Consider the following 25,800-nt stretch of genomic DNA (forward strand, 5'->3'; position numbering starts at 1 on the left):
CTAAATCCTGTAACTACCTGCCGAACAGCATAGTGGAACTACTTTCATCAGAAGTACTCCATTGAGTCAAGAAAGCAACTTCCTGCTCTAGGACATTTAGGCATGGGTAATAAATGATGGCCTCACCACCAATGCCTACACTGCAAATTAGTACAATATAAAATGAATAAAATGAAGGAAATTGAATTCATCAAGGGAATTCAATAAAGTTAAAGAAGGGGCGACAGGAATTCTACCAGTATAATAAAGAGAAAAATGCTCAAATGAACTTTGCCAGGTGAAAACAATCTCATTTAGGAGGTGGTGAGCTTGATCTCAATCTGAGTGACTGAGCAAAATGATCCTGTTAAAAAGTCATTAAAAAGTCCTCTATCTGAACCTCAAGTTTTGAAATTCAATTTAAACAGAAATTACTTTATGACCAAACATTTTAATTTAGTATTGGCTGAGGTATTGCAAGACCATGCTAAATTTAATGCCACAAATTCTTCATGGAAGATAGCAAAAATATTGGGATATTTTATGCTGAATGACGTTTTGGATGCAGCACAAATGCTCATGGATAGCAATTTAGAAATAAAAGCAAAGTTGACTGACAACCACTGCTTCAGAACTGAAAATATGAATATGTATCAGTGTTTGGGATAATTCACAGATTATATAATACAAGGTAAACATTGTTCTAGGCCCTTTGGCTCTAGTGCATCTTTTATATTATGTTCTACATTACCTAAAACAAGTAAACCAGATTCCTCTCAGACATGTAATTTAATATGTTGAGAAGCTATCAGATCGTGAATTCAAACAAATGTTTTAAATTGAATTCAAATTAGTTGCGGAGTTTGAATCATAATGGGATAGAGAAATAAACCAGCATCAGGTATTCTCAATATTTTCACTCCTTTTATGATTGGAGAGATTTAGAGAGCCTGGGGATGTTCGCCTTGAAGCATGGGAAGGTTCTGGTGAAATTTCATAGAATTCTAAAATTGCTGATTTATTAGTTATAGGAGAAACAGTTCTTATCAAAAGCACCAAGAATCAAAGTTCATCGATTTAAAGTAATTGGTAGAAAATTCAAGGATGTTGCAACTACTAGTTCTGACTCATGATGCACGACCTGAAAATATAACGGACGTAGATTCAATTGTGGGTTTCAAGAGGAAATTGGATAAAAATCTGTAAAGGATATGCAGGACTGTGGTGAGTGAAAAGGGGCGATGGATTAACAGTGGCTCTCCAAAGAACCAATAGATATGCAATTAGCCAAATGGCTTCCAGTTGCGTTACAACAACTCTATGATTCAATGATTAATGGTCAGCTTTGAAAATATGCAGAATCAGTGCTGGAGTTAGCATTGTTTTAAATGGATTGAAACAATTTATACAAAGGAATTAAATGTAACATCTCCAAGTTTACAGATGACACAAAGCTAGGTGACAGTGTGAGTTGTGAGGAGGATGCTACGAGGTTGCAGGGTGACTTGGATAGGTTGGGTGAATGGGCAGATATATGGCAGATGCAGTATAATGTGGATAAATGTGAGGTTATCCACTTTGGTGGCAAGAACAAGAAGGCAGATTATTATCAGAATGGTGTCAGATTAGGAAAAGGGTAGGACAACGAGCCCTGGGTGTCTTTGTACATCAGTCACTGAAAGTAAGCATGCAGGTGAAGCAGGCAGTGACGAAAGCAAATGGCACGTTGGCCTTCATAGCAAGAGGATTTGAGTTTTGGAGCAAGGAGGTCCTACTGCAGTTGTACAGGGCCCTGGTGAAACAACATCAGGAGTATTGTGTGTAGTTTTGGTCTCCTAGTTTGAGGAAGGGCATTCTTGCTATTGAGGGAGTGCAGCATAGGTTCACCAGGTTAATTTCCGTGATGGCGGGACTGACATATGATGAAAGAATGGGTCGACTGGGCTTATATTCACTGGAATTTAGAAGGATGAGATGGTATCTTATAGAAACATATACAATTAAGGGATTGGACATGCTAGATGCAGGGGGAGTCCAGAACCAGGGGTCACAGTTTAAGAATAAGGGGTAGGCCATTTAGGACTGAGATGGCGAAAAACGTTTTCACCCAGAGAGTTGTGAATCTGTGGAATTCTCTGCCACAGAAAGCAGTGGATGCCAATTCACTGGAAGTATTCAAGAGAGAATTGGATGTTGCTCTTAGGGCTAACGGAATCAAGGGATATGGGGAGAAAGCAGGAACGGGGTACTAATTCTGAATGATCAGCCATGATCATAATGAATGGCAGTGCTGGCACAAAGGGCTGAATGGCCTACTCCTGCACCTGTTTTCTATGTTTCTATGACCCAGAAGGGTGATTTTAACAACAAAATGGTATGGTTCTATTAACAAAGCATATGATTCAGAGTTATTGAGTCCTATAGGGAAGAAATAGACCCTTTTACCCATCAAATCCACGCTAACAATCGGGCAATCTATTTGCACTAACTACTTTTATTCTCCCACATTCCCATCAGCCAAATGATCGACTGACCCGAATATCTTTGGGATGCAAAAGGAAAGCCAAGCAAGTTACATAGAGAACATGCAAATTGCACACCAGATCCAAATGTCAGGATTGAATGCAAGCTGCTCGAACAATGCTCTACTAGTTGCCCCACCACTGTAGTGCCTCCAGTCATTTCAACCCTCTCATGGTTTTTCTTAAAATACATTCCCCCAGAATACACACCAAAATCTTCCACAATACTAAAAAGATTCATCCATTGTCTGCAGGCTTCATATAAAAACTGCTCGCAAACTGCAGGCAATTAATGCTATTATATTTCTCCATTAATCTACAAAGATGGCTTGTGCCCACATTTCTTTATTGACCTTCATTTTAATTTTAAACTAGACCAAGTGGACCCATTGGGTCCAAACCTCTCCTGCATTGGTGCAGCAGCCTCTCCTCCCCTCTCCCCTCCCTTCCTCCCCTTATGCCCTCCCCCCCATCCCCATCACCCTTCCACCCCTCCCCCTCCCTACCCCTCCTCCCTTCCCTACCCTCCCCTCTCTCTCCCTACCCTCCCTCCTCCCTACCCTCCCTACCCCCCTCCCTACCCCCCACCCCTCCCCTCCTCCCCCTCCCTCCTCCCCCTCCCCCTCAGCCCAAAACGTGGACCTGTTGCAGGGCAGGGAGTGCCCCCGTGGCCATGGGAAGGCAAGGGGTGACAGGAAAAAGGCACTGAGCTCGGCCCCGTTTCTCCTGCGGGCCTCTCCTGCGGGCCGGGTGTGGAGCCGAAGCGTCTCCTGACTGCATGGACCCATTGCCGGGCGGGGAGTGTTTCCCGGGGCCGTGGGTGGGCAAGAGTGGACAGGGAGAAGGCACTGACCTCGGCCCCATTTCCCCCGCGGGCCAGGCGTGGAGCTGAAGCCTCTCCTGCAGCTCGGCTGCGATCGGCGGGGACGGCCATCTTGTGGATCCTCTGCCGCAGCCTCTGGCACGCGCTGCACCACGAGGGGAAGGACAGGCGCGGGACATGCCGGGACGGGCACCGGTCCTCCCAGGGGTGGGGGCGGGGGGAGAGCGCATTTATTAATGTTTATAAGGTAAATTGTTTTTAAAAAGTAACAAAAGTGGGTTGATTCCGTCCACGGGGAATGGTGAGTAAAGTGGGCATAAAATTGTCACGCTATCGTGTACCGTTTTAGCTGTGTCACGCCCCAAACCATATAATGCACAAACAGAGAGTTTTTATATAGATATGAATTGTTTTATGTTTAAAATATCCTTAATTATACCAAGATAGAATGCAATAGGGAAAAAATACTATTTGCAACTTTGTGGTTTGCTTTTCAGGGTATTCAATCATCACGTTAAGACTTGCTTGATAATTTTTCAATACCATTATTCAGTACCAGGAGGTACGTGGAAGCCTTTGATTATCAGGACAGCACTGGAAAGTTTTGAATTAAATTATCTGATATCAGAGGCGATAGTTTAATATTTTCAAATTTTAAATTTAAAGGCCCTTCTAATCATTAAGTTCTGAAAATTCCATCTCATCCAAAGCTGCAAGTTTCCTTCCCAAAATAGGGAGCTCCTTATCTGAATTCATCTTTTGTGTCAATTTTAAAATACTCACCTGTGTTTACATTTTTTATTGGCCATTCCCTTAATACTCATTCAGCCCCATAATCACATGTACACACCTTTAGCTGCCAAAGTTTCACACTTTGTAATTCTCTGCCTAAACCTTTTGGTCTCTCCACTCACTGCCCTATTTTTTAAGATCCTCAAATCTCACCTTTGCAAGTTAACCCTCCTTTGGTTCGGCATCCATTTATTTTGAATACCTTGGGATGTTTTTTCTGCGTTAAAGGCATAATACAAATATACTGGTTTTTGTATCATTGTTAAACACCATATAATTAGTTTTGAAAATATCCTAAAATAATTATTTGCATTATGTTCAAATGAAACATCATACATCACATAGACCACAGTGCAATAAGAAGTGCAATGTGAAACATTGCAAAGACAAGTGGAGAAGTAAATTGAATGGAGAACACAAGAATCTTCAAAGGTTAAGTGAATTTGCAAAACCCTCGCAAATAGAGCATTATGTAGGGAAATGTGATGACATACAATTTGACAAGAAAATAGAAAAGCAAAATATTACTTAAAAAGACTGAGGTTATTAAATGAATATTCAGGATGGTCATCGTTGGATGCTTTCAAGAGAGAGCATGTTGAAAGGCTGGAGCGATTGGGCTTGTATACACTGGAATTTAGAAGGATGAGGGGGGATCTTATTGAAACATATAAGATAATTAGGGGATTGGACACATTAGAGGCAGGAAACATGTTCCCAATGTTGGGGGAGTCCAGAACAAGGGGCCACAGTTTAAGAATAAGGGGTAGGCCATTTACAACGGAGATGAGGAAGAACTTTTTCAGTCAGAGAGTGGTGAAGGTGTGGAATTCTCTGCCTCAGAAGGCAGTGGAGGCCAGTTCGTTGGATGCTTTCAAGAGAGAGCTGGATAGAGCTCTTAAGGATAGCGGAGTGAGGGGGTATGGGGAGAAGGCAGGAACGGGGTACTGATTGAGAGTGATCAGCCATGATCGCATTGAATGGCGGTGCTGGCTCGAAGGGCTGAATGGCCTACTCCTGCACCTATTGTCTATTGTCTATCAGGGGAGTGGTATGCTCATTCTGCAGTATGTAGGAGATCAGAGAATCTTCCAGTGTCCCTGATGACTACATCTGTGGGGAGTGTGTCCAAGTGCAAACTCCTAACTGAATGCAAAAAGGAAATGGCACTGGAGATGGACACACTCAGGATAATCATGGTTGCTGAGAGCATCCAAGATGGTACTTTTAATGAGGCGGTCACATCTAAGGTACAAACAGAAAGTAGCTGGGTGAACATCAGGAAGGGTAAAGAGAATGTACAGAGCAGGTGGGAAACCCCTGGGGCCCTTCCCTTAAAAATACATACACCATTTTGAATTTGGTTTGGGGTGAGACGGAAGGGGGAAGTATTACTATTCAGGAGAAAGATGCAACAGCAGCCACGTCTGTGGCACCAAGGCTGGCTATTAGATATAGCAGGGATGGACGAAGTCAGACAGGGGATTCTGTGGTCGCAATGGGACTTCAGGATGGTGTGTGGCTCTCTGGTGCAAAGATCAAGGATGTCTTTGAATGACTGCAAAACATTCTCAAGGGGGAAGGTGAGCAGTCATTATGCACACTGGCACAAATGACTGGTAGAAAAAAAAGGATGGGGTCCTGTGGAATTAGAGGTTGGACAAAAGATTAAGAAGTAAGACTTCAAGGGTAGTTATCCCTGGATTACTCCCAATGCCACATGCTAGTGAGGGTAGGGATAGGAAGACAGAACAGATTAATGCATGGCTAAAGAATTGATGTAGGTGGCAGGGATTCAGCTTTTTGGACAATTTGCGGCAATGGTGACTTGTACAAGAAGGAAAAGATGCACCTTAACTGGAGAGGGACCAATACTTTGGTGGGCAGTTTTGCTCGAGTTACTTAGTAGTGTTTAAACTAGTTTGGTAGGATCTGGGATCCAAAGCAGGACCAGAGGATATAGATCAAAGATGAAGGGGAAAAGATTTAATAGGAATCTGAGGGCAAACTTTTTTGCACAAAGGGTGATGCGTGCATGGAACAAGCTGCCAGACAGGGTAGTTGAGGCTGGGACTATCCCAAAGTTTAAGAAACAGTTAGACAAGTACATGGATAGGACAAGTTTGATGAAATATAGACCAAACGCGGGCAGATGGGACTAGTGTAGCTGGGACATGTTGCCCATTGCGGGCAAGTTGAGCTGAAGGGCCTGTTTCCACGCTGCATCACTCTATGACTCTATGACCTTACTCGGGAGAAGGAAAAGTTTGATCTATATTTGGGAATTATGGCTTGGCAAGAGATTGAGGTGTCAGTAAGAGAGCACTTTGGGAACAGTGACCATCATTAATTTTTAAATAGTTATGGATAAAGACAGTTCCAGTCAACAATTTAAGTTCCTAATCGGGGTAGGGCAAATTTTGACTCTCTCAGACAGGAGTTGATTAAAGTAGGATGTTTGCAGGCAAAAGGATATCCAGGAGATAGGAGGCTTTAAAAAAGTGAGATGGAGAGATTTCACGGTTTGCATGTTCCTGTTAGAATGAAGAGTAAGGCTAGCAGGAGTAGGAAACCCGGGTTGTCAAGAAATATTGAGACTGGTCAGGAAATAGGAGGCATGGGCCAGGTACAGGCAGCAGTGATCAAGTGATTCCTTGGAGAAGTATATGGGATATGGGAGTCCCATACGAAAGATAGAAATCAGGAGGACCAAAAGGTGCATGAGATTGTTTAGGCAGAGAAGCTTAAAGAGAATCCAAAGAGATTTTATGTATATTAAAGGAAACGGAGAGAAGAGGGCCCCTCAAAGACCAAAGTGGACATTATGGATGAGGTCATCAATTTTGGTTTTACTGTGGAGTAAGATAGGAAGATCAGAGAATTTGGGAAAGGAATTGGGATGTCTTGCGGATAGTTCACATTACAGTAGAGGGGATGCTGGATGTTCTAAAATGTATGAAGTTAAATAAAACTCCTAAGTATATCCCAAGAATATTGTGGGAAGCTAGAGAAGAAATTGAAGGAGAAATTGCAGGAGCCCTGGGTGAACAATTTAGCATCATCAAAGGTGAGGTATCGGAGGATTGGAGGGTAGCTAATGTGTCTTTATTCAAGAAGGGCTGCAAAGAAAGACGTGCAACCATAAACCAGTATGTCTAACATCTGTAGTAGGTAAGTTACTGGACATAATTTTGAAGGATAAGATATATATATACATTTGGAAAGACAGGGGTCAATTAGTGCAGTGCAGTAGTGGATGGAAGTGCAGTAGAAGTATTCTATATGGACTTGAGCTTTTAATTAGGTTCCACATTGGCGGCTGCTCTGGAAAGTTAGATAGCTTGTGATCCAGGAAGAGCTTGCTAAAAAATACGTAATTGGCTTAATGATAGAAAGATGTTTTTTAGACTGAATGTCCATGACTGCGGGTGGCGCAATGGCTGCCTCACCAACAGTCTGTCTGTCCTTTCTTCTGTTTTTGTTATTCTAAGTATGTGTTAAAAGTATGTTTTAGTGTTCCTTGGTTTGTTTTATGTGGGGGGTGGGAGTTGGGGGAAACTTTTTTTCAATCTCTTACCTCGAAGGAGATGCGATTTTTTTCTGTATCATATTTCCGTCCCCACTGTGGCTTAACATCGAGGAGTTGACGGCCTTTCCTGGAGACCAGCCCGGCGCTTCATGCCGCGGGCGCGCCGTGGACGTTAACATCGCGGAGCTTGCGATCCCTTTGCTGGGGATCGACTGTGGAGAGCTCCAACCGCGGGGCCTGTGGTCTTTAACATTGTGAAGCCCGCGGTCTCTGGTAAGAAGAGGCATGGTCTCGGGAACTCCATGCCGTGGAGAGTTTCAACCGTCCCGATGGGGGAGGTTCGATCATCCTGACACGAGGGTTTCGGACCGTCGGCTGCGGGGACTTTGATCGGGGGCCCCGACTACAGATGGTTCAACAGCCCCGACCGCGGGAGAACAAAAAGGAAGATGCTTGAACTTTATTACTTCTATCACAGTGAGGAATGTGGAATCTGCTGTGGTAGATGTTTTTGTTAAATTTTATTTTATGTGGCTGTGTGTCTTGTTGCTTTTCACTTAGTTTGGCTGTATGGTAACTCAAGTTTCACTGGGGTGCATGTGACAATAAATTGATCTTGATCTTGAATCTTGACTACTGGTGTGGCTTTGGGGATGGGGCAGGGACCATTGTTGTTTGTCATCTACATCAATGATTTGGATGAGAATGTGCAAGGCAACATTGCAGATGATACTAAACTAGATTGTATTGTAGACAGTGAAAAAGGTTATCAGTGCGGTCTTAATTAGCTGGGTAATGGGCCATGGAATGGCTAATAGCATTTAATTTGGATAAGTGTGAGGGATTGAATTTTGGGAAGTCAAACCAGGGTAAGACCATTATTGTGAATGGTAGGACTTTGTGGAGTGTTGTACAACAGAGGGACCAGAAGTACAAGTATATAGTTCCCTGAAAGTGGTATCTTCTAAGTGTAACTATTTTAAGTGGAAAGTGGTATTCACACAAAGGGTGGTGGGTGTATGGAACAAGCTGCCAGAAGAGGTAGTTGAGGCTGGGACTATCTCAACATTTAAGAAGCAGTTAGACAGGATAGGACAAGTTTGAAGGGATATGGACCAAGCGCAGGCAAGTGGGACTAGTGTAACTGGGACATGTTGGCCGGTGTGGGCATAATGGACCAAAGGGACTGTTTCCACACTGTATCACTCCATGACTATATGGCACCACAGTAGACCTGTTGGTGAAGAAAGCTTTTTGCATGCTAGACTTCATCAGTAAGGGCATTAAGTTGGGAAGTTGGGATGTTATGTTCAGCTTTAGTTTTGGATTGAGTTTAGTTTATTGTCACGCATACCGAGGTACAGTGAAAAGCTTTTGTTGCATGCCAACCAGTCAGCGGAAAGACAATACATGATTACAATCAAGCCATTCACAGTACAGATACATGATAGTAGGAATAATGTGAATAACGTTAAGTGCAGGATAAAGCTAGTAAAGTCCGATCAAAGAAAGTCCGAGTGTCTCGAATGAGGTAGATAGTAGTTCAGGACTGCTCTCTAGTTGTGGTCGGATGGTTCAGTTGCCTGATAACAGATGGGAAGAAAATGTCCCAGAATCTGAAGGTGTGCGTTTTCACACTTCTATACCTTTTGCCGGATGGGAGAGGGGTGAAGAGGGAGTGGGCATGATTCCCCCTTAATAAATCCATGCTGACTTTGACTGATCCTGTCACTGCTTTCCAAATGCACTGCTATAACATCTTTAACAATCAACTCAAGCTTCTTCCCACTACCGATGTAAGGCTAATTGGTCTATTATTCCCCGTTTTCTCTCTCCCTCCTTTCTTAAAAAGTGGGGTTACATTGGCTACCCTCCAGTTCACAGGAACTGATCCAGAGTCGAGAGAATATTGGAAATGATCACCAATGTATCCACACGATTTCTAGGGCCACTTCCTTGAGTACTCTGGGATGCAGACCATCAGGCCCTGGGGATTTATCTGCCTTCAGTCCCAACAGTTTACCTAACACCATTTCCTGAATCCTAATGTGGATTCCCTTCGGTTCCTCCCTCCCACTAGATCCTCAGTCCCCTAGTATTTCTGGGAGATTGCTTGTGTCTTCCTTAGTGAAGTACTCGTTTAACTATTCTGCCATTTCCTTGTTTCCCATTATAAATTCCCCTGTCCCTGATTGTAAGGGACCTACATTTATCTTCACTAATCTTTTCCTCTTTACATGTCGAAAGAAGCTTTTGGAGTCAGTTTTTATATTTCCTGCGAGCTTTCTTTCCTGCTCTTTTTTCCCTCTCTTAATTAACCCCTTTGTCCTCCTCTGTTAAGTTCTAAATTTCTCCCAGCCCTCCGGTTTGCTGCTTCCTCTGGCAAATTTCTATGCCTTTTCCTTGGATTTAACGCTATCTTTAATTTCCCTCGTTAGCCATTGAAACATAAAAAATAGGTGCAGGAGGAGGCCATTTGGCCCTTCGAGCCAGAACTGCCATTCATTGTGATCATGGCTGATCATCCACAATCAGTAACCTGTGCCTGCCTTCTCCCCATATCCCTTGATTCCACAAGCTCCTAGAGCTCTATCTAACTCTCTTTTAAATTCATCCAGTCAATTGGCTTCCACTGCGTTATGTGGCAGAGAATTCCACAAATTCACAACTCTCTGGGTGAAAAGGTTTCTTCTCACCTCAGTTTTAAATGGCCTTTCCTTTATTCTTAGACTGTGTCTCCTGGTTCTGGACTTTGGACAACATTAGGAACATTTTTCCTGCATCTAGCTTGTCCAGTCCTTTTATAATTCTTGCTATTGAGGGCGTGCAGCGTAGGTTTACTAGGTTGATTCCCGGAATGGCGGGACTGTCGTATGTTGAAAGACTGGAGCAGTTAGGCTTGTACACACTGAAATTTAGAAGGATGAGAGGGGATCTTATCGAAACACATAAGATTATTAAGGGGTTGGACACGTTAGAGGCAGGAAACATATTCCCAATGTTGGGGGAGTCCAGAACCAGGGGCCACAGTTTAAGAATAAGGGGTAGGCCATTTAGAACGGAGATGAGGAAAAACTTTTTCAGTCAGAGTTGTAAATCTGTGGAATTTACTGCCTCAGAAGGCAGTGGAGGCCAAGTCTCTGAATGCATTCAAGAGAGAACTAGATAGAGCTCTTAAGGATAGCGGAGTCAGGGGGTATGGGGAGAAGGCAGGAACGGGGTACTGATTGAGAATGATCTGCCATGATCACATTGAATGGTGGTGCTGGCTCGAAGGGCCAAATGGTCTATTCCTGCACCTATTGTCTATTGTCTATAATGTTATACATCTCCATAAGATCCCCCCATCCTTCTAAACACCAGTGAATACAAGCCCAGTCTTTTTCATCTTTCCTCATATGACAGTCCCTCCATCCCAGGGAATAACCTCGTGAACCTACGCTGCACTGCCTCAACAGCAAGGACGTCCTTCCTCAAATTAGGAGACCAAAACTGCACACAATACTCCAGAGGTTCTTTGCTCCTAGACTTAAATCCTCTCGTTATGAAGGCCAACATGCCACGGTTGAGCCGCCTTCCACGTTTTATTTTTTCGCCAGACAGGGATGAACAATTTTTGGAGTTCATCCATGTGGTCTTTAAATCTTTGCCATTGCATCTCCATCGTCAACCTTTTAAGTATAATTTGCTAGTCTCTCCTACAATTCCCATCTCATACCTTCAAAGTCTCTTTTCTTAAAGATCAGGACCCGAGTTTATGAACTAACCGTGTCACTTTCCATCCTAATGCAGAATTCCACCATATTATGGTCACTGTTGCCCAAGGGGCTTTGCACACAAGATCGCTAACTAATCCTTCCTCATTACACAATACCCAGTCTAGGACGGCCTGTCCTCTAACCATGGGTATTTGGCTTGCATGGATGAGTTGGGTTAAAGTTCTGACTAAAAAGGCCGAGGTGCCCACAAAATGTATTATAGTAAACTGGCATAGTTACAGAATATAGCTGGAACACTTCGTCGATATTTTATGGTGAAATTGATTCCTGGGATTGAGGTTTCATTTTTGAAGAAAAATCAAAACCAAATTCTCTGGCATTTAGAAGAATAAGAAGATATCTTAGTGAAACATTTAAAATTGGAACAGAATTCGTAAGATTAAAGCTGTGGGGGGCATTTCCTCTGTCGGAAGTATATGATCTACTGCGCCTGCGCTGCCCTAGCAGCTGCGGCTTGCCTGCAGTCCGTTTGTCTTTTGTGTTTTTTGTTGTTTTTTGTCTTAATTGTAGTGTTTGGATATGATATAATGTTTTTTTGTGGTTGTGTGTTATGTGGAGGGGGGGAACTGCAAAATTGTCTCTTCCGAACGGAGAAGCGACCTTTGTTTTCTGGGTCATGTCTCCGTTCCCGCTGCGGCCTACCATCGGCCAAACCCCTGGAGCTGGCGACCTCCACCTGGGACCACCTGGGCTCTGGTTCGCAGAGCCCACGGACCGGACTCACCATCTGCGAAGCTGGCTGCTGCAGGAGTGGCTGCGACTCATCTTCGGAGGCTACTTCGGCCGCAGGCCGTGGGCCGCGTGGATGTCGGAAGCCCGCAGGCCCCTGGGTGGGGGGTGACATCGGGAGCTCCGGCAACGGCAGCGTCTTCGCCCGACCACCACGGACCTTTCACCGTCCGGCACGGCCTGGAATAGGCCGCGGGATTTTCTCTGCCCAGCGGGGGCTTCAATGTCGCGAGCCACGACTGCCCCGACATGGCAACTTCAACAGCCTGACTGCGGGAGAAGACGGCAGGGGAAGAGAAAAGACATTCTGGCCTTCCATCACAGTGAGGAGGTGACTGGAGGAGACTCACTGTGATGGATGTTTCTTTTTGTTTGGTGTTGGTTTATGATTGTGTTATTGCTTATTTTTATTGCTTATTTTTATTAGTCTTATTGTTCCACTGTGGGTGATCTTTCATTTCAGTGCACATTTATGTGTATGTGACAAATAAATTGACTAATTGAACTACAAAGTACAGGAAATGGTCAACGACAACATCAAGATGAGGTTTGCGAATCTTTGCAATGTTCTACCCGGGACATTAAGTAAGGATTCAGGTTATGGGAACCCAGCCGAAAAATGGAGTTGAGGTGAAAGATCAAATCAAGTGCAGGCAGAAGGGATGAGTAAGATTTGGAATCATGTTCGATATAGACATCGTGGGCAGCATGGTCTGTTCCCATGCTGTACAGTTCTATGTAACTATACATTAGCCTTCATCCTAATTAGTGACAAAGTTCTTAAGGCTCTATAACCTAGACTTGTTGCAATTTCTATTCTAATAAGTAATCCACTGTTCTACAGAGAACATTGATGGAGCAAAAAAAAGCAACATTTAAAAACATCTGAGGGTGGAACATTGAGTTCTCAGATTATACATTAGCTTCACATCTCAACCTTCACATCTCAAGTTTTCAAGAGAGAGTTAGATTTCGCTCTTAGGGCTAAGGGAATCAAGGGATGGGAAAAAGCCGGAACAGGTACTGATTTTGGACGATCACCCATGATCATATTGAATGGCGATGCTGGCTCAAAGGGCCGAATGGCCTACTCCTGAACCTATTTTCTATGTTTCTGCGTCTATGTTTCTACTGTTCCGATCTCTTGCATCTGAGCTTATTTGTCATTGAACCACATGAAACATTCCGCACTTGGTGAACATATAGGGAAGGAATTTTTTCAAGGGAGAATTATTTAAACTTGCTAATGATACCTTGACAGGAAAGGATGAACTACAAATGTCAGGCGAGGATAAATAACGGTGATGAGTTTAAATGTCTCATAAGTGCGAGAAAACTCATAAATTTACTTGCCCACATTCTGCTTTCTTTCAAAAACACTCCAATTTATTATTTTTCCAAATTTGTTAGCTTCAGCTGAAGAGTAAAAAACCACAATATTTGAAATGACATTTCCTGTTCGAGTGCAGAATAATAAGTGTCTCTATTTGCATGATGGGGATCTAATTAATGTGAAGTGTGGTGGGTAGGCATATAAATGGTAGCATTTTTTTTTAAAAGTCAGGGGTGAGGGAAAAAGAGGAAGGGGGGACTTGCATTGTTGGTTAAGGAGAATGTCACGGCAGTGGTCAGAGATGAAATTACGAACGGTTCGTCAAGTGAGGCTGTATGGGTGGAGCTGAGGAACAAGAAAGGGATGATGACCTTGTTGGAGATGTACTGCAGACCCCGGATTAGTCAATGGGAATTAGAAGAACAAATATGCCAGGAGATTGCAGACAGCTGCAGGTCAAATAAGGTTGTTGCAGTAGGGGATTTTAACTTTCCCAATATTGACTGAGAAAATCATGTGTGAAGGGTTTAAATGGGGCAAAATTTCTCAAAAGTGTACAGGAGGGTTTTCTTAAGCAGTAGGTGGAGCCTCCCACACGTGAGAGGGCAACGCTGGATCTAGTATTGGGAAATTGGGAAGGGCAAGTTAATGAAGTGTTTGTGGACGAGCCTTTCGGGACCAGTAGCCACAGTTCAATTAGGTTTAAGATAGTTATGGATAGGGACGGCGTGGGTCCACATGTTAAAAGGCTCAGCTGAGGTAAGGCCAATTTTTGAGGGTATGAGAGGAGGTCTCGCTCAAGTTGACTGGAGCAGGTTATTTGAGGGAAAAGGAACATCGGCCAAGTGGGATGTTTTTAAAAGCGTGCTGACTAAAGCTCAGGATATGTACGTCCCCGTTAGAGTGAAGGGCAAAGCAGGCAAACATAAGGAAGCTTGGCTGATGAGGGAAATTGAAGCATTGGTCAAAAACAAGAAGAATGCATGGGACAGGTATAGGCAGCTGGGATCAAGTGCATCCCTGGAGGAGTTTCAGGAACTAAGGAGTAAACTGAAAAAGGAGATCAGAAGGGCAAAAAGGGGCCAGGAGATAGCTCTGGCGGGTAGTATTAAGGACAATCCCAAAAGATTTTATAAATACATAAGGGGGGAAAAGGGTAACTAGAGAGAGAGTGGGACCTCAGGAATCAAAGCGGTCACCACTGTGTGGAGCCACAGGAGATGGGCAAGATCCTAAATGAGTATTTTTCCTCTGCATTTACCGAAGAGAAAGACAGTAGAACGGAGGAACTTGGGGCAGTCAATGGAAGTGTCTCAAGATCAGTCAGGGTTACCTTCAAAGAGGTACTGAAGGTACTATTGTGTATGAAGGTAGACAAATCTCCAGGGCATGATCAGCTATATCTGAGGACATTAGAGAGGAAATTGCGGGAGCCCTGGTTGAAATTTACGAGTCGTCCTTAAATACAGGAGAGGTGCTGGAAGACTGGAGGGTGGCAAATGTTGTGCCTCATTTCAAGAAGGGCTGCAGGGAAAATGCTGGAAACTATGGGCCAGTGAGCTTAACATCTGTAGTTTGAAAGTTACTAGATACTATTCTGAGGGATAGGTTATACAGGCATTTGGATGGGCAAGGGCTGAGTAGGGATAGTCAGAATGGTTTTGTACATCTGGTGGGCCTCAGGGTTCGGTGCTGGGCCAGTTACTGTTTGTCATCTACATCAATAATTTCGATGAGAACACACAGGGCAAAATTAGCAAGTTTGCTGAGTGGTTTTGCAGATAGTGAAGATGGTTGTGAAAGATTGCAGCAGGATCTGGATCAATTGGCCAGGTGGGCTGAGGAATGGTTGATGGAGTTTAATACAGAGAAATGAGAAGTGTTGCATTTTGGGATGTCTAACAAGGGCAGGACCTACACAGTAAATGGTAGGCCTCTGGGGAGTATTGTAGAGCAGAGGGATCTAGGAGGACAGGTGCATGGTTCCTTAAAGGTCGAGTCGCAGGTAGATAAAGTGATCATAAAGGCTTTTGGCACATTGGCCTTCATCAATCAGAGTATTGAGTATAGAAGTTGGGAGGTCATGTTGCAGTTGTATAAGATTTTTTAGATTTAGATTTAGAGATACAGCGCAGAAACAGGCCATTCGGCCCACCGGGTCCGCGCCGCCCAGCGATCCCCGCACACTAACATTATCCTACACCCACTAGGGACAATTTTTACATTTGCCCAGCCAATTAACCTACATACCTGTACGTCTTTGGAGTGTGGGAGGAAACCGAAGATCTCGGAGAAAACCCACGCAGGTCACGGGGAGAATGTAGAAACTCCGTACAGACGGCGCCCGTAGTCAGGATCGAACCTGAGTCTCCGGCGCTGCATTCGCTGTAAGACAGCAACTCTACCGCTGCGCCACCGTGCAGATGTTGGCAAGACCGCATTTAGAATATTGTGTTCCGTTCCGGGCACAATGTTATAGGAAAGATATTGTCAAGCTTGAAAGGGTTCAGAAAAGATTTACGAGGATGTTGCCAGGACTAGAGGGTGTGTGCTACAGGGAGAGGTTGAGTAGGTTGGGTCTCTATTCCTTTTTGATGCGCAGGAGGATGAGGGGTGATCTTAAAGAGGAGTACAAAATCATGAGCGGAATAGATCAGATAGATGCAGTCTTTTGCCCAGTGAAGGGAAATCGAGGACCAGAGGACATAGGTTCAAGGTAAAGGGGAAAAGATTTAGTAACTTTTTCACACAGCGGGTGGTGGGTGTATGGAACAAGCTGCCAGAGGAGGTAGTTGAGGCTGGGACTATCCCATCGTTTAAGAAGCAGTTGGACAGGTACATGGATAGGACAGGTTTGGAGGGATATGGACCAGGCGCAGGCAGGTGGGATTAGTGTAGCTGGGACATGTTGGCCGTTGTGGGCAAGTTGGGCCGAAGGGCCTGTTTCCACACTGTATCACTCTATTACTATATTACTACAATAAAATCTCTGCATCATTTTTTTCATCGCCTTGCAAAACTACAGAAGATACATCAGCTTGTGAAGGTTTAGTAAAACGAGGATTCATGAAGAACCACTAAAACGTTTGGAGGCAGTTAAATCTATTAGTTATTTGAGATTATGCTCTTCTGTATTCTGTGACTGTACATGAGCTGCAATGGCCTCTAAGAGGCAGTGTTGCATGCAAATCCATAGATATGACCAAGAACTTCAAATGCAAATATTGCAAACAGTTCTGAAGTTATCAACATTTTCTTTGTTTTAAAACTAATTTATTGTTTTTTGGGGGAATCATAAAAAATGCAAAAGTCATCCTTTAATGCTAGTGCCACATGGCTTAATATGTCAAATCTTCATGTTTTCTCTTAAGGTATACAAACAAGCTACTGGCCTGTCTTTTCATCAATTGTGAGGACTCCTGCCATCTCTATAGAAGCTGACATGCGAAGTATATTCTCTGAAGTTTCCAACTAAACTAACTCAATATTAAAACTTCTATGCCATGTAAATACATGTGCGATCTGACATATCTAACGGATTCAGTTGACGTGACCTCCCGGAACTCGTGCAGGACCTCAAGCAACGGGGAGGCCTCCAATGCGCTAGGAAATGGTTGGCGGTGAGACCTTCAGGTAAGACAGGAGTGTTGAGGCATGTGTCCGCCCTTACCATCCCAGCAAATTTCTGGCCAATTTACTATCACTGGAGAACAAGATAAAAGAACAAAGAGCAAGACTGCTGAATCAAAGGGAAATGAGGGCTTGCTGTGCACTCCGTTCACAGAGACATGGCACACGCCTCAACTCTCCAGACATGGTGCTCCAGCCTGAAGGTTTTTCTGTTCACTGTAAGGAGTGCATCAGGAGAAGGCAATTGCATTTGCTTCCTGAGAAACTCGTCGTGGTGGTCTTGTCCCATCCCTGCTCCCTCTGGAGTATCTGGTGATTGTGCCCACCGTTCCACGTACGTGTAGGTAGCAAGAGTCCTCCGCCATCATACTGACTGTAGTCTACAGGCTGTCTTGGGCAGACATCAAATTAGCACTAAGGGTTTTGAGGACTGTGACCACAAAACAGCATATCCTAACGTCTTCCACATCATCACTGGGGCTTCAACCAAGCTAGCCTGAAGACATATATGCCGATTAACCAACCTTCACCTTCACCTTCACCTTCAACATCAAAGGTGCTACCACTGCTATATCACTATCGGAAAGGAGGTTCGCTGGTGATATTCAAGAGGATTTAAACTAGTGGCAGGGAGGTGGGAACAAGAGTAGGTCAGCAAATGGAAGTACAAATGGGAAGGTGGAGGTTAGGGCCAATATGTCTCAAAGGGCGGACAGGTCGGGAGAGGCTAAAGAATATGGTGAATCTAATTGGCTGAAGGTATTTAATTCAATGCATTGCACATCATGAATAAAGCAGTTGAGCTTAGAGCCTGGATCAGTGCTTGGAACCATAATGTCGGTGTGATTTGGTTGTGAAAGGGACAGGATTGACAGCTGAACATTCTAGGGTTTTAATATTCTGACGTGATAGAGTGAGGCAAAGATATAGAGGAGTTACTCTACTAATCAGGAAAAACGTTACAGCAGCACTCAGAAAGAAGATTGGAAGATTTGTCCGCTGAAGCAATATGAGTAGAGCTCAAAAATAAGAAAGGTGCAATCACTTTAATGATATTGTACTATAGGCCTCCTAATAGCCAGCAAGAGATAGAGGAATAGATATGAAGATTATGCAAAGTTGCAGAACCAACAGAGTTATAATACGGGGTTATAGTAACTTCTCCAATATTGACTGGGACTTACTTCGAGCAAAAGACATAGAAGGGGCAGAATTTGGTAGATGTATTCAATCGAGTTTCCTGAAACAGTTTGTGGATTGTCGAAGTCAAGGAGGGATACTGGACCTACTATTGGGAAACAAGCCTGACCATGCATACCTTCAGATTCATAGACAGTTTCTCCCCAACTGAACCATCCTCGCACCAACTAGAGAGTGGTCATGACTTACCATCTACAAAATTGGAGACCATCAAACTATCTGTAATGGGAATTAAATTAAATTAAATTTAATTTAATTTAAATTAATTAATGGGCCCCAGCTATGCCTGCCTCTTTGTAGGGTACATCGAACAATCACTGTTCCAGGCATACACTGGCCCTATCCCCGAACTCTACTTCCGCTACATTGACGACTGCATCGGTGCTACCTCCTGCACCCATGCAGAACTCACTGGCTTCATCAACTTCACGACTAATTTCCATCCCGCACTCAAGTTCACATGGACCTGCCATCTCCGACATCTCCCTACCGTTTCTTGATCTCACCATCTCCATTACAGGAGACAGACTATTGACTGATCTTCTATTACAAACCCACTGACTCCCATTGCTATCTCAACTACACTTCTTCACACCCTGTTTCCTGTAAAGACTATCCCCTTCTCCCAATTCCTCCGTCTATGCTGCATCTGCACGCAGGATGAGGTTTTTTTCATACCAGGTCATCGGTAATGTCCTCATTCTTTAGGGAACGGGGGTTCCTCCCTTCCATTATAGATGAGGCTCTCACTAGGGTCTCCTTGATATCCCGCAGTTCCACTTTTACTCCCCCTCCCCCCATTCATAACAAGGGCAGAGTCCCCCTTGTCCTCACCTTCCACCCCATCAGCCGTCACATACAGCATAAGGAATCCCACCACTGGCCACATCTTCCCATCTCCACCCCTTTCTGCTTTCCGCAGAGACCGTTCCCTCCGCAATTCCATGGTCAACTCGTCCCTTCCCACCCAAACCACCCCCTCCCCAGGTACTTTCCCCTGCAAACGCAGGAGATGCAACACCTGTCCCTTTACCTCCACCCTCGACTCCATCGAAGGACCCCGACAGGAGATGCAACACCTGTCCCCTACTCCCAATTTTCACTTGCACTTCCTCCAACTTCATCTACTGTATCCGCTGTTCCAGGTGTCAACTCCTGTATATCGGCGAAATCATGCGCAGGCTCGGCGACCGTTTCGCTGAACACCTCCGCTCAGTCTGCCTTAACCTACCTGATTTCCCAGCTCCCCCTCCCATTCCCAATCTGACCTTTCTGTCCTGGGCCTCCTCCATTGTCAGAGTGAGGCCCAGCGCAAATTGGAGGAACAGCACCTCATATTTCGCTTGGGCAGCTAACACCTCAGCGGTATGAACATTGACTTCTCTAATTTCAAGTAGCCTTTGCTTTTCCTCTCTCTCCATCCCCTCCCCCTTCCCAGTTCTCCCACCAGTCTTCCTGTCTCCGACTACGTTCTATCGCTGTCCCAGCCACTCCCCTGACATCAAGAAGGGTCTCGGCCCAAAAAGTCACCCATTCATTCTCTCCAGAGATGCTGCCTATCCCGCTGAGTTACTCCAGAATTTTGTGTCTACCTTTGATTTAAACCAGCATCTGCAGTTCTTTCCTACATATCTTTAATGGGATTTCACTGGACTTTTATCTTGCACTAAACGTAATATCCTTTATCCTGTATCCGTACACTGTGGATGGCTTGATTGTAAAGGATGTGAAGGCATTGGAATGGGTGCAGAAGAGGTTTACCACACTGCTGCCTGAATTAGTGGGTATTAGCTAAAAGAAGTTGGACACATTTGGATTGCTTTCTCTGGAATGCTGGTGGTTGAGGGGAGACTGGATAGGTACATAAAATTATGAGAGGCATAGATGGAGTAGACAGTCCAAACCTTTCTCCCAGGCTGGAAATGTCAAAGACTAGAAGGGTAATGTGTAAAAGAGATGTATTGGACAAGATTGTTTTACAGAGGGGTGCCTGCAAAGCTCTGTCAAGAGGAGAGGGGCAGTGGTGGAGATACAATAGTTGCATTTACGAGGCTCTATATAGGCACATGGATATACAGCAAATTAAGGGATATGGATCACATGCAGGCAGGTGAGATTAGTTTTTCTTGGCATCATGTTTGGCACAGACATTGTGGGCTTCAGGGCCTACTCCTGTGCTGTACCTACAAAGATGAACCTTTATTCGACCTTAACAACAGAACATTATAGACCAGCTCTTGCACTAGCATGGAATTGCTTTCTCATTGTGTATTTTTGCATGTCTTTTTTAGCAGGATGTCGGCAGCTGCAGGCAAGAGAATGTGCGGGGTTGTGGCTGGGGGGTGGCTGGTGGGAGGGGAGGGGCCCGCTAGCGGTGGCCGAGTGTGTCTTGTAGTTGGGTGCACACAGAGGGGGGAGCTGATGCCTGGGGGTGGACAGTAGAGTAGCTGATGGGGAGGAGCTCGCTGGTGCAGTCGATACGTAGTTTTAAGGTGAAATAACACAGGTAACTCAGCAGACTGAATCAGTCTGAAGAAGGGTCTCAACATCACATGACCCTGTTCTCTAGAGATGTAAATATACTTGGACACTTCATCAATTTCACCACTAATTTCCATCCTGCTCTTAAATATTCTTGGACCATCTCCGACATCTCCCTACCGTTTCTGGGTCTCACCATCTCCATCACAGGAGACAAACTAGTGACCGACATCTACTACAAACCCACTGACTCCCATAGTTATCTTGACTACACTTCTTCCCATCCTGTTTCCTGTAAAAACTCTGCCCCCTACTCCCAATTCCTCCTCCATTTACACTAATTTTATGTTATACATTTTCATATCCACCCCCTACCAGCTGTGCCACCGTGCCACCCTAATAGTATTAAGATACCTTGGTAAAATTAAATCAGGGAGATTAAAGAGTCTCCACTGGCCAGAATCATGTCTGGGACAAAGAAAGATAATTGCGGTTGTTGAAAATGAACCACATTAATCCCAAAATGAGAATGTAACTGATCCTCAATTCTCATCTCGGTCCTGAATAACTGAGCCTTTCTTCTGATACTGTGACTGCTGGTTCTAGACACACCAGGTAGGGGAAATACCATTCTTTCACTACCCCATCAAGCCCTCTGGGGCAACTAGGCTTTAATGAGATCATTCCCAATTTTCATGGGTTCTCTTAATCCTTCAGGACAAGACCATCAGGTAAAGAAATTGCAAGAATTTACTGCATCCATCCAGGAAATATGGTGGTGGAAAAGCAAACTTACATTTTGAAAGTAATCTGATTGATCATGATAGAATGAGCAGTACCTATGTCAATGAAAATAAAAGGTATTTAGGACTTTCTTGAATCAAAATTTATATTTTCTAAAATATGTAAACCTACAAATTTAGTAACACATTTCACAATGAAAACTGAAGTTTGAAAACTCTTCAACAAAAATGTTGCAAAACATTTTCAAATGCTTTTAGACATATCAGTGAAATCATAGCAAATTAAGACATTTTTATTACATATGGAGTAACTGGAATGCACCAATAAGTCAGCCTTGTTTAACAATTAACTGCTCAATTTGCTACAATTTAAGAAAGAAACAGCACATTAAAATACCACTCACACCTTTCTTCAGGAGTATCCACATGAAAGGTCCTCTCTATAACAGTGGTCCATTGCAAACATCTGATGATAAAAGTGTTTGGCCGTGGTCGCTCTGTTTTCATAAGTTGACATTCTGCAGAAAACATTAATAAGACTAACAGTTACCTTCAATTTCAGATCAGTTTATCAGTATGTTTATTTTGTGAGCTATGTCAGAATCATTCCTAGAAGTTAAAAAAAAAAGATGAGTAATCTGTAAACATGAGCTGTGCATCCAATAAATTGAATACTTGAGATAGGAAATATATATGACTAAGTTCCTGATATATCCAAATAACTGAGGTCCATAAGTAAAAATTTCTAGAATGCTTTTTGGGAAGTTTTAAAATATTTAGACAATGGGTTACTTCTGAAGAGATGTCACGATTGTAATGAAAATATGGACGCCAAATTTGCACAAAGCAGTGTCCCAAAAATTGCAGTATGATAACGTCCAATCTGTTTTTTTAAAATATCAAGCTCATGTAACTGAAGTGTCACTAACAAGACCTTCAGCAGTCACCAATAGCACCAGTGTATCGTTTGAAGAAGGGTCTTGACCTATTCCTCTTCTCCAGAGATGCTGCCTGACATGCTGTTACCCCAGATTTTTGTAACTAACACCAGTGGTACAGTTTGGTTAATACCAGTAAGAAAGCCACAAAATGATGCTCAATGCAAAAAATAACTATCAATGTTAAATATTGGTACACATTTTTAACGACAGGAGCACTTTTATTTTTTAGCACAGGTCACAATCAATATCCCGGAATATTATATTTACAAGCATTGCTGGCTCGGAGGGCCAAATAGCCTCCTTCTGCATCTATTTTCTATGTTAAGTCCAACAATTTTGAAGTTATCTTATCTGCTCGGCCCAATTTATAAAGAAGTCACACAATGTTGAAATCTTATAAAATTATATAGTGAAATAAGAACAATACCCCAAAATGTTGCTGTATTTTTCCCAGGAAAAAGTATGGAATGGAAAAGCTTTAACAATTGAGCAAAAAACCACGATGTATAACAATTGTCTTTTATTAAAATTACTTTACTTCCCAAAGAAAACAATAAATAGCATTAAGACAGAGACATAAGAAACATAAGAAACTACGGGTACTGGAATTTGGAGCAATAAACATAATTTTAGCAATAAATACCATGATTTCATTTCACAAATAATCTAAAACAATATCAAATCATTCTATAAATAGTTTAAATCAGTATGAAGACGTTTGAAATACAAATACAGGGCGGCACGGTGGTGCAGCGGTAGAGTTGCTGCCTTACAGCGCTAGAAGCACCAGGGACCCGGGTTCCATCCTGACTACGGGCACTGTCTGTACGAAGATTGTAAGTTCTCCCCATGACCTGCGTGGGTTTTCTCCGAGATCTTCGGTTTCCTCCCACACTCCAAAGACGTTAACACTATTCCTACACACACTAGAAACAATTTTACATTTATACCAAGCCAATTAACCTCCAAAGAGGTTTGCAGGTTAATTGGCTTGGTATAAATGTAAAATTGTTTCTAGTGTGTGTAGGAATAGTGTTAATGTGCGGGGATCACTGGTCGGCTCGGACTCAGTGGGCCGAAGGACTTGTTTCCGCGCTGTATCTCTAAACTAAAATCGTAATTTTAATATCGGCATTTAAGACATGAGATTTTTTTTTAATTAAAAAGTACATCATTACAACATTTCTTGTTAGGTCCCAACAATCAGTGGGAAACAGAATATTTAATGCAAGATAGATTTTTTTTTCTCTTAGCTGAAATTTCGTGTGACATTTGGAGACAATTATGATAAAATAAAGATGCACCTTGGTGATTACTATCAAAACAATCGTGAACAACATAGAAGTTCACCATTCCCTATTGCATTTGGCTAACACACATGTTAAAGTTACAATTCATTCTGTGTTTTAATATTTGCATATAATGGGTAGTTTCAGTAAACATGATCTGAAAAGATGAAAAGTTAAAGTGAGGCCCCATTTGCTCGCATGGGTGGAAGTCATTTTGAAGAACGGTGGAAATAACAGTGTCCTGGATGATATTTTCCCTCTTTTCAACAGTATCAAAGAACAGATTTCCTGATCATTAATGTTTTGTTATTTGTGTGATGTTGTTTTTTCAACTCTGGTGACCACTTTCCAAACTTTTTATCAGTGACATAATTTTAAAATGGGTAGTTGTGGAATTTCATTGTTCCATTGTTGGTACATATGAAAATTTACCACTCTTTACTCATGAACCACGAAAATAGAGGAAATGATTTTGCCACAGAACCTTTTTATTTGGATGGGCAGAGTTATTAGAATAGACCAGCGATAATTCTCATTGGTTTTTGCATAAACATGGAAGTCACCTTGTAAAACTTGTGATGTTGGTCCAACTACAGAATTGCAGATGGAAAGCTTTTTTTTCATGTGGTAGAGATGGATTAAAAGTGTAGCTTTAAGATCAGGTATTCTTAACCCATGGACATTAAATAACATCACACAGGTCAGAAATAAATGTTGATAGCAACTCACAGCTGACGTGGAAACTTGTGAGGGAGGTCAAGGATAGGTTAAGGTGGGTTCAAATACCAAAAAAGCAATTCAATATAGATAAATGTGAATTAGTACATATGGGTGTAAAAATAGCATGGGATTTTATCATAAACTAGACCGAGTGGGCCCGTTGGGCCCGTCCTCGTAGGGTTTCCATTGTAACCGGGAGGGGAGTGGGGGTAGGGAAGGGGGAGGGAGGGAGTAGGGAGGTGTGGAGGGGGGAGGGGAGGGGGAGGGAGGGGGGGAGGGGAGGGGGAAGGGAGGGAGGGAGAGGGGAGGGAAGGGGGTAGGGGGGAGGGGGAGGGAGGGGAGGGGGGAAGGGGAGGGAGGGGGGAAGGGGAGGGGGAGGGAGGGGGGAGGGAGAAGGGAGTGAGGGGGGAGGGAGGGGGACCTCCCCTTTTCCCAGTACCCCTCTTTCCCCATTGGGCCCGTGCTCGTAGGGTTTCCATTGTAACCGGGAGGAGGGGAGGGAGGGGAGGGGGAGGGAGGGAGGAGGGAGGTGTGGAGGGAGGAGGGGAGGGGAGGGGGAGGGGAGGGGGGGAGGGGGGAAGGGGGGAGGAGGGAGGGAGAGGGGAGGGAGGGGGGTAGGGGGGAGGTAAGGGGGAGTGAGGGGGGAGGGAGGGAGGGGGATCTCCCCTTTTCCCAGTACCCCTCTTTCCCCGTTGGGCCCGTCCCTGTAGGGTTTCCATTGTAACCGGGAGGGGTGGAGGGATGGTGGAAGGAGGGGGGAGGGGGAGAGTGATGGAATGGTGGAGGGAGGGGGGAGGGAGTGGGGGAGGGTGGGATGGAGGGAAGGAGGGAGGGGGGGAGTTAGGGGCTGAGTGGTGATGGAGGTTGGGATTGAGGGGGGAGGGAGGGGGGGAGGGAGTGGGGATGGAGGTGGGAAGGAGGGGGGAGGAAGGGGTTGAGGGGGGAAGTGGGACCTCCCCTTTTCCCAGTACCCCTCTTTCCCCCACCACCAAGCCCCCTCCGCAACGACCCCTGTTGTCCCCAGTCCCCATTCACAGACCCCCCCCCCCCCCCCCATTCTCTCTCTCCCCATACACACTCTCAGTGCTTTTTTCGAAACACTTGCCCCGGTGGCCCACGAGCATATGGGCCCAATGCTGATCTGTGTATGTTAAGTAACTTGCAATAAAAAAAAATACTTTAAAAAGAGATAAGTGCTTTTTAAGTGCTTGTTTTGAAACATTTGCGGTCACATAGTGCTTCTCACTGTAGCACCCATCTCAAGTGTGCCCGTTGGGCCCGTCCTCGTAGGGTTTCCATTGTAACCGGGA

The 25,800-nt window shown here is 44.0% G+C and overlaps 1 protein-coding gene across 3 annotated transcripts in view; it reads right to left on the reverse strand.

Annotated features, from left to right (window-relative positions):
* The window catches only part of akt3a (v-akt murine thymoma viral oncogene homolog 3a), a 321,945-nt gene that overhangs the window by 99,804 nt on the left and 196,341 nt on the right, over positions 1-25,800 (reverse strand). For all 3 annotated transcript variants that reach the window (XM_078405356.1, XM_078405355.1, XM_078405357.1), the window contains exon 4: positions 21,947-22,058. In XM_078405356.1, the coding sequence (XP_078261482.1) occupies positions 21,947-22,058 (112 nt within the window). The remainder of the gene's footprint in view (positions 1-21,946; positions 22,059-25,800) is intronic.

This window comes from Rhinoraja longicauda, chromosome 9, assembly GCF_053455715.1.
Source record: "Rhinoraja longicauda isolate Sanriku21f chromosome 9, sRhiLon1.1, whole genome shotgun sequence".
NCBI classification, from domain to species: domain Eukaryota; kingdom Metazoa; phylum Chordata; class Chondrichthyes; order Rajiformes; family Arhynchobatidae; genus Rhinoraja; species Rhinoraja longicauda.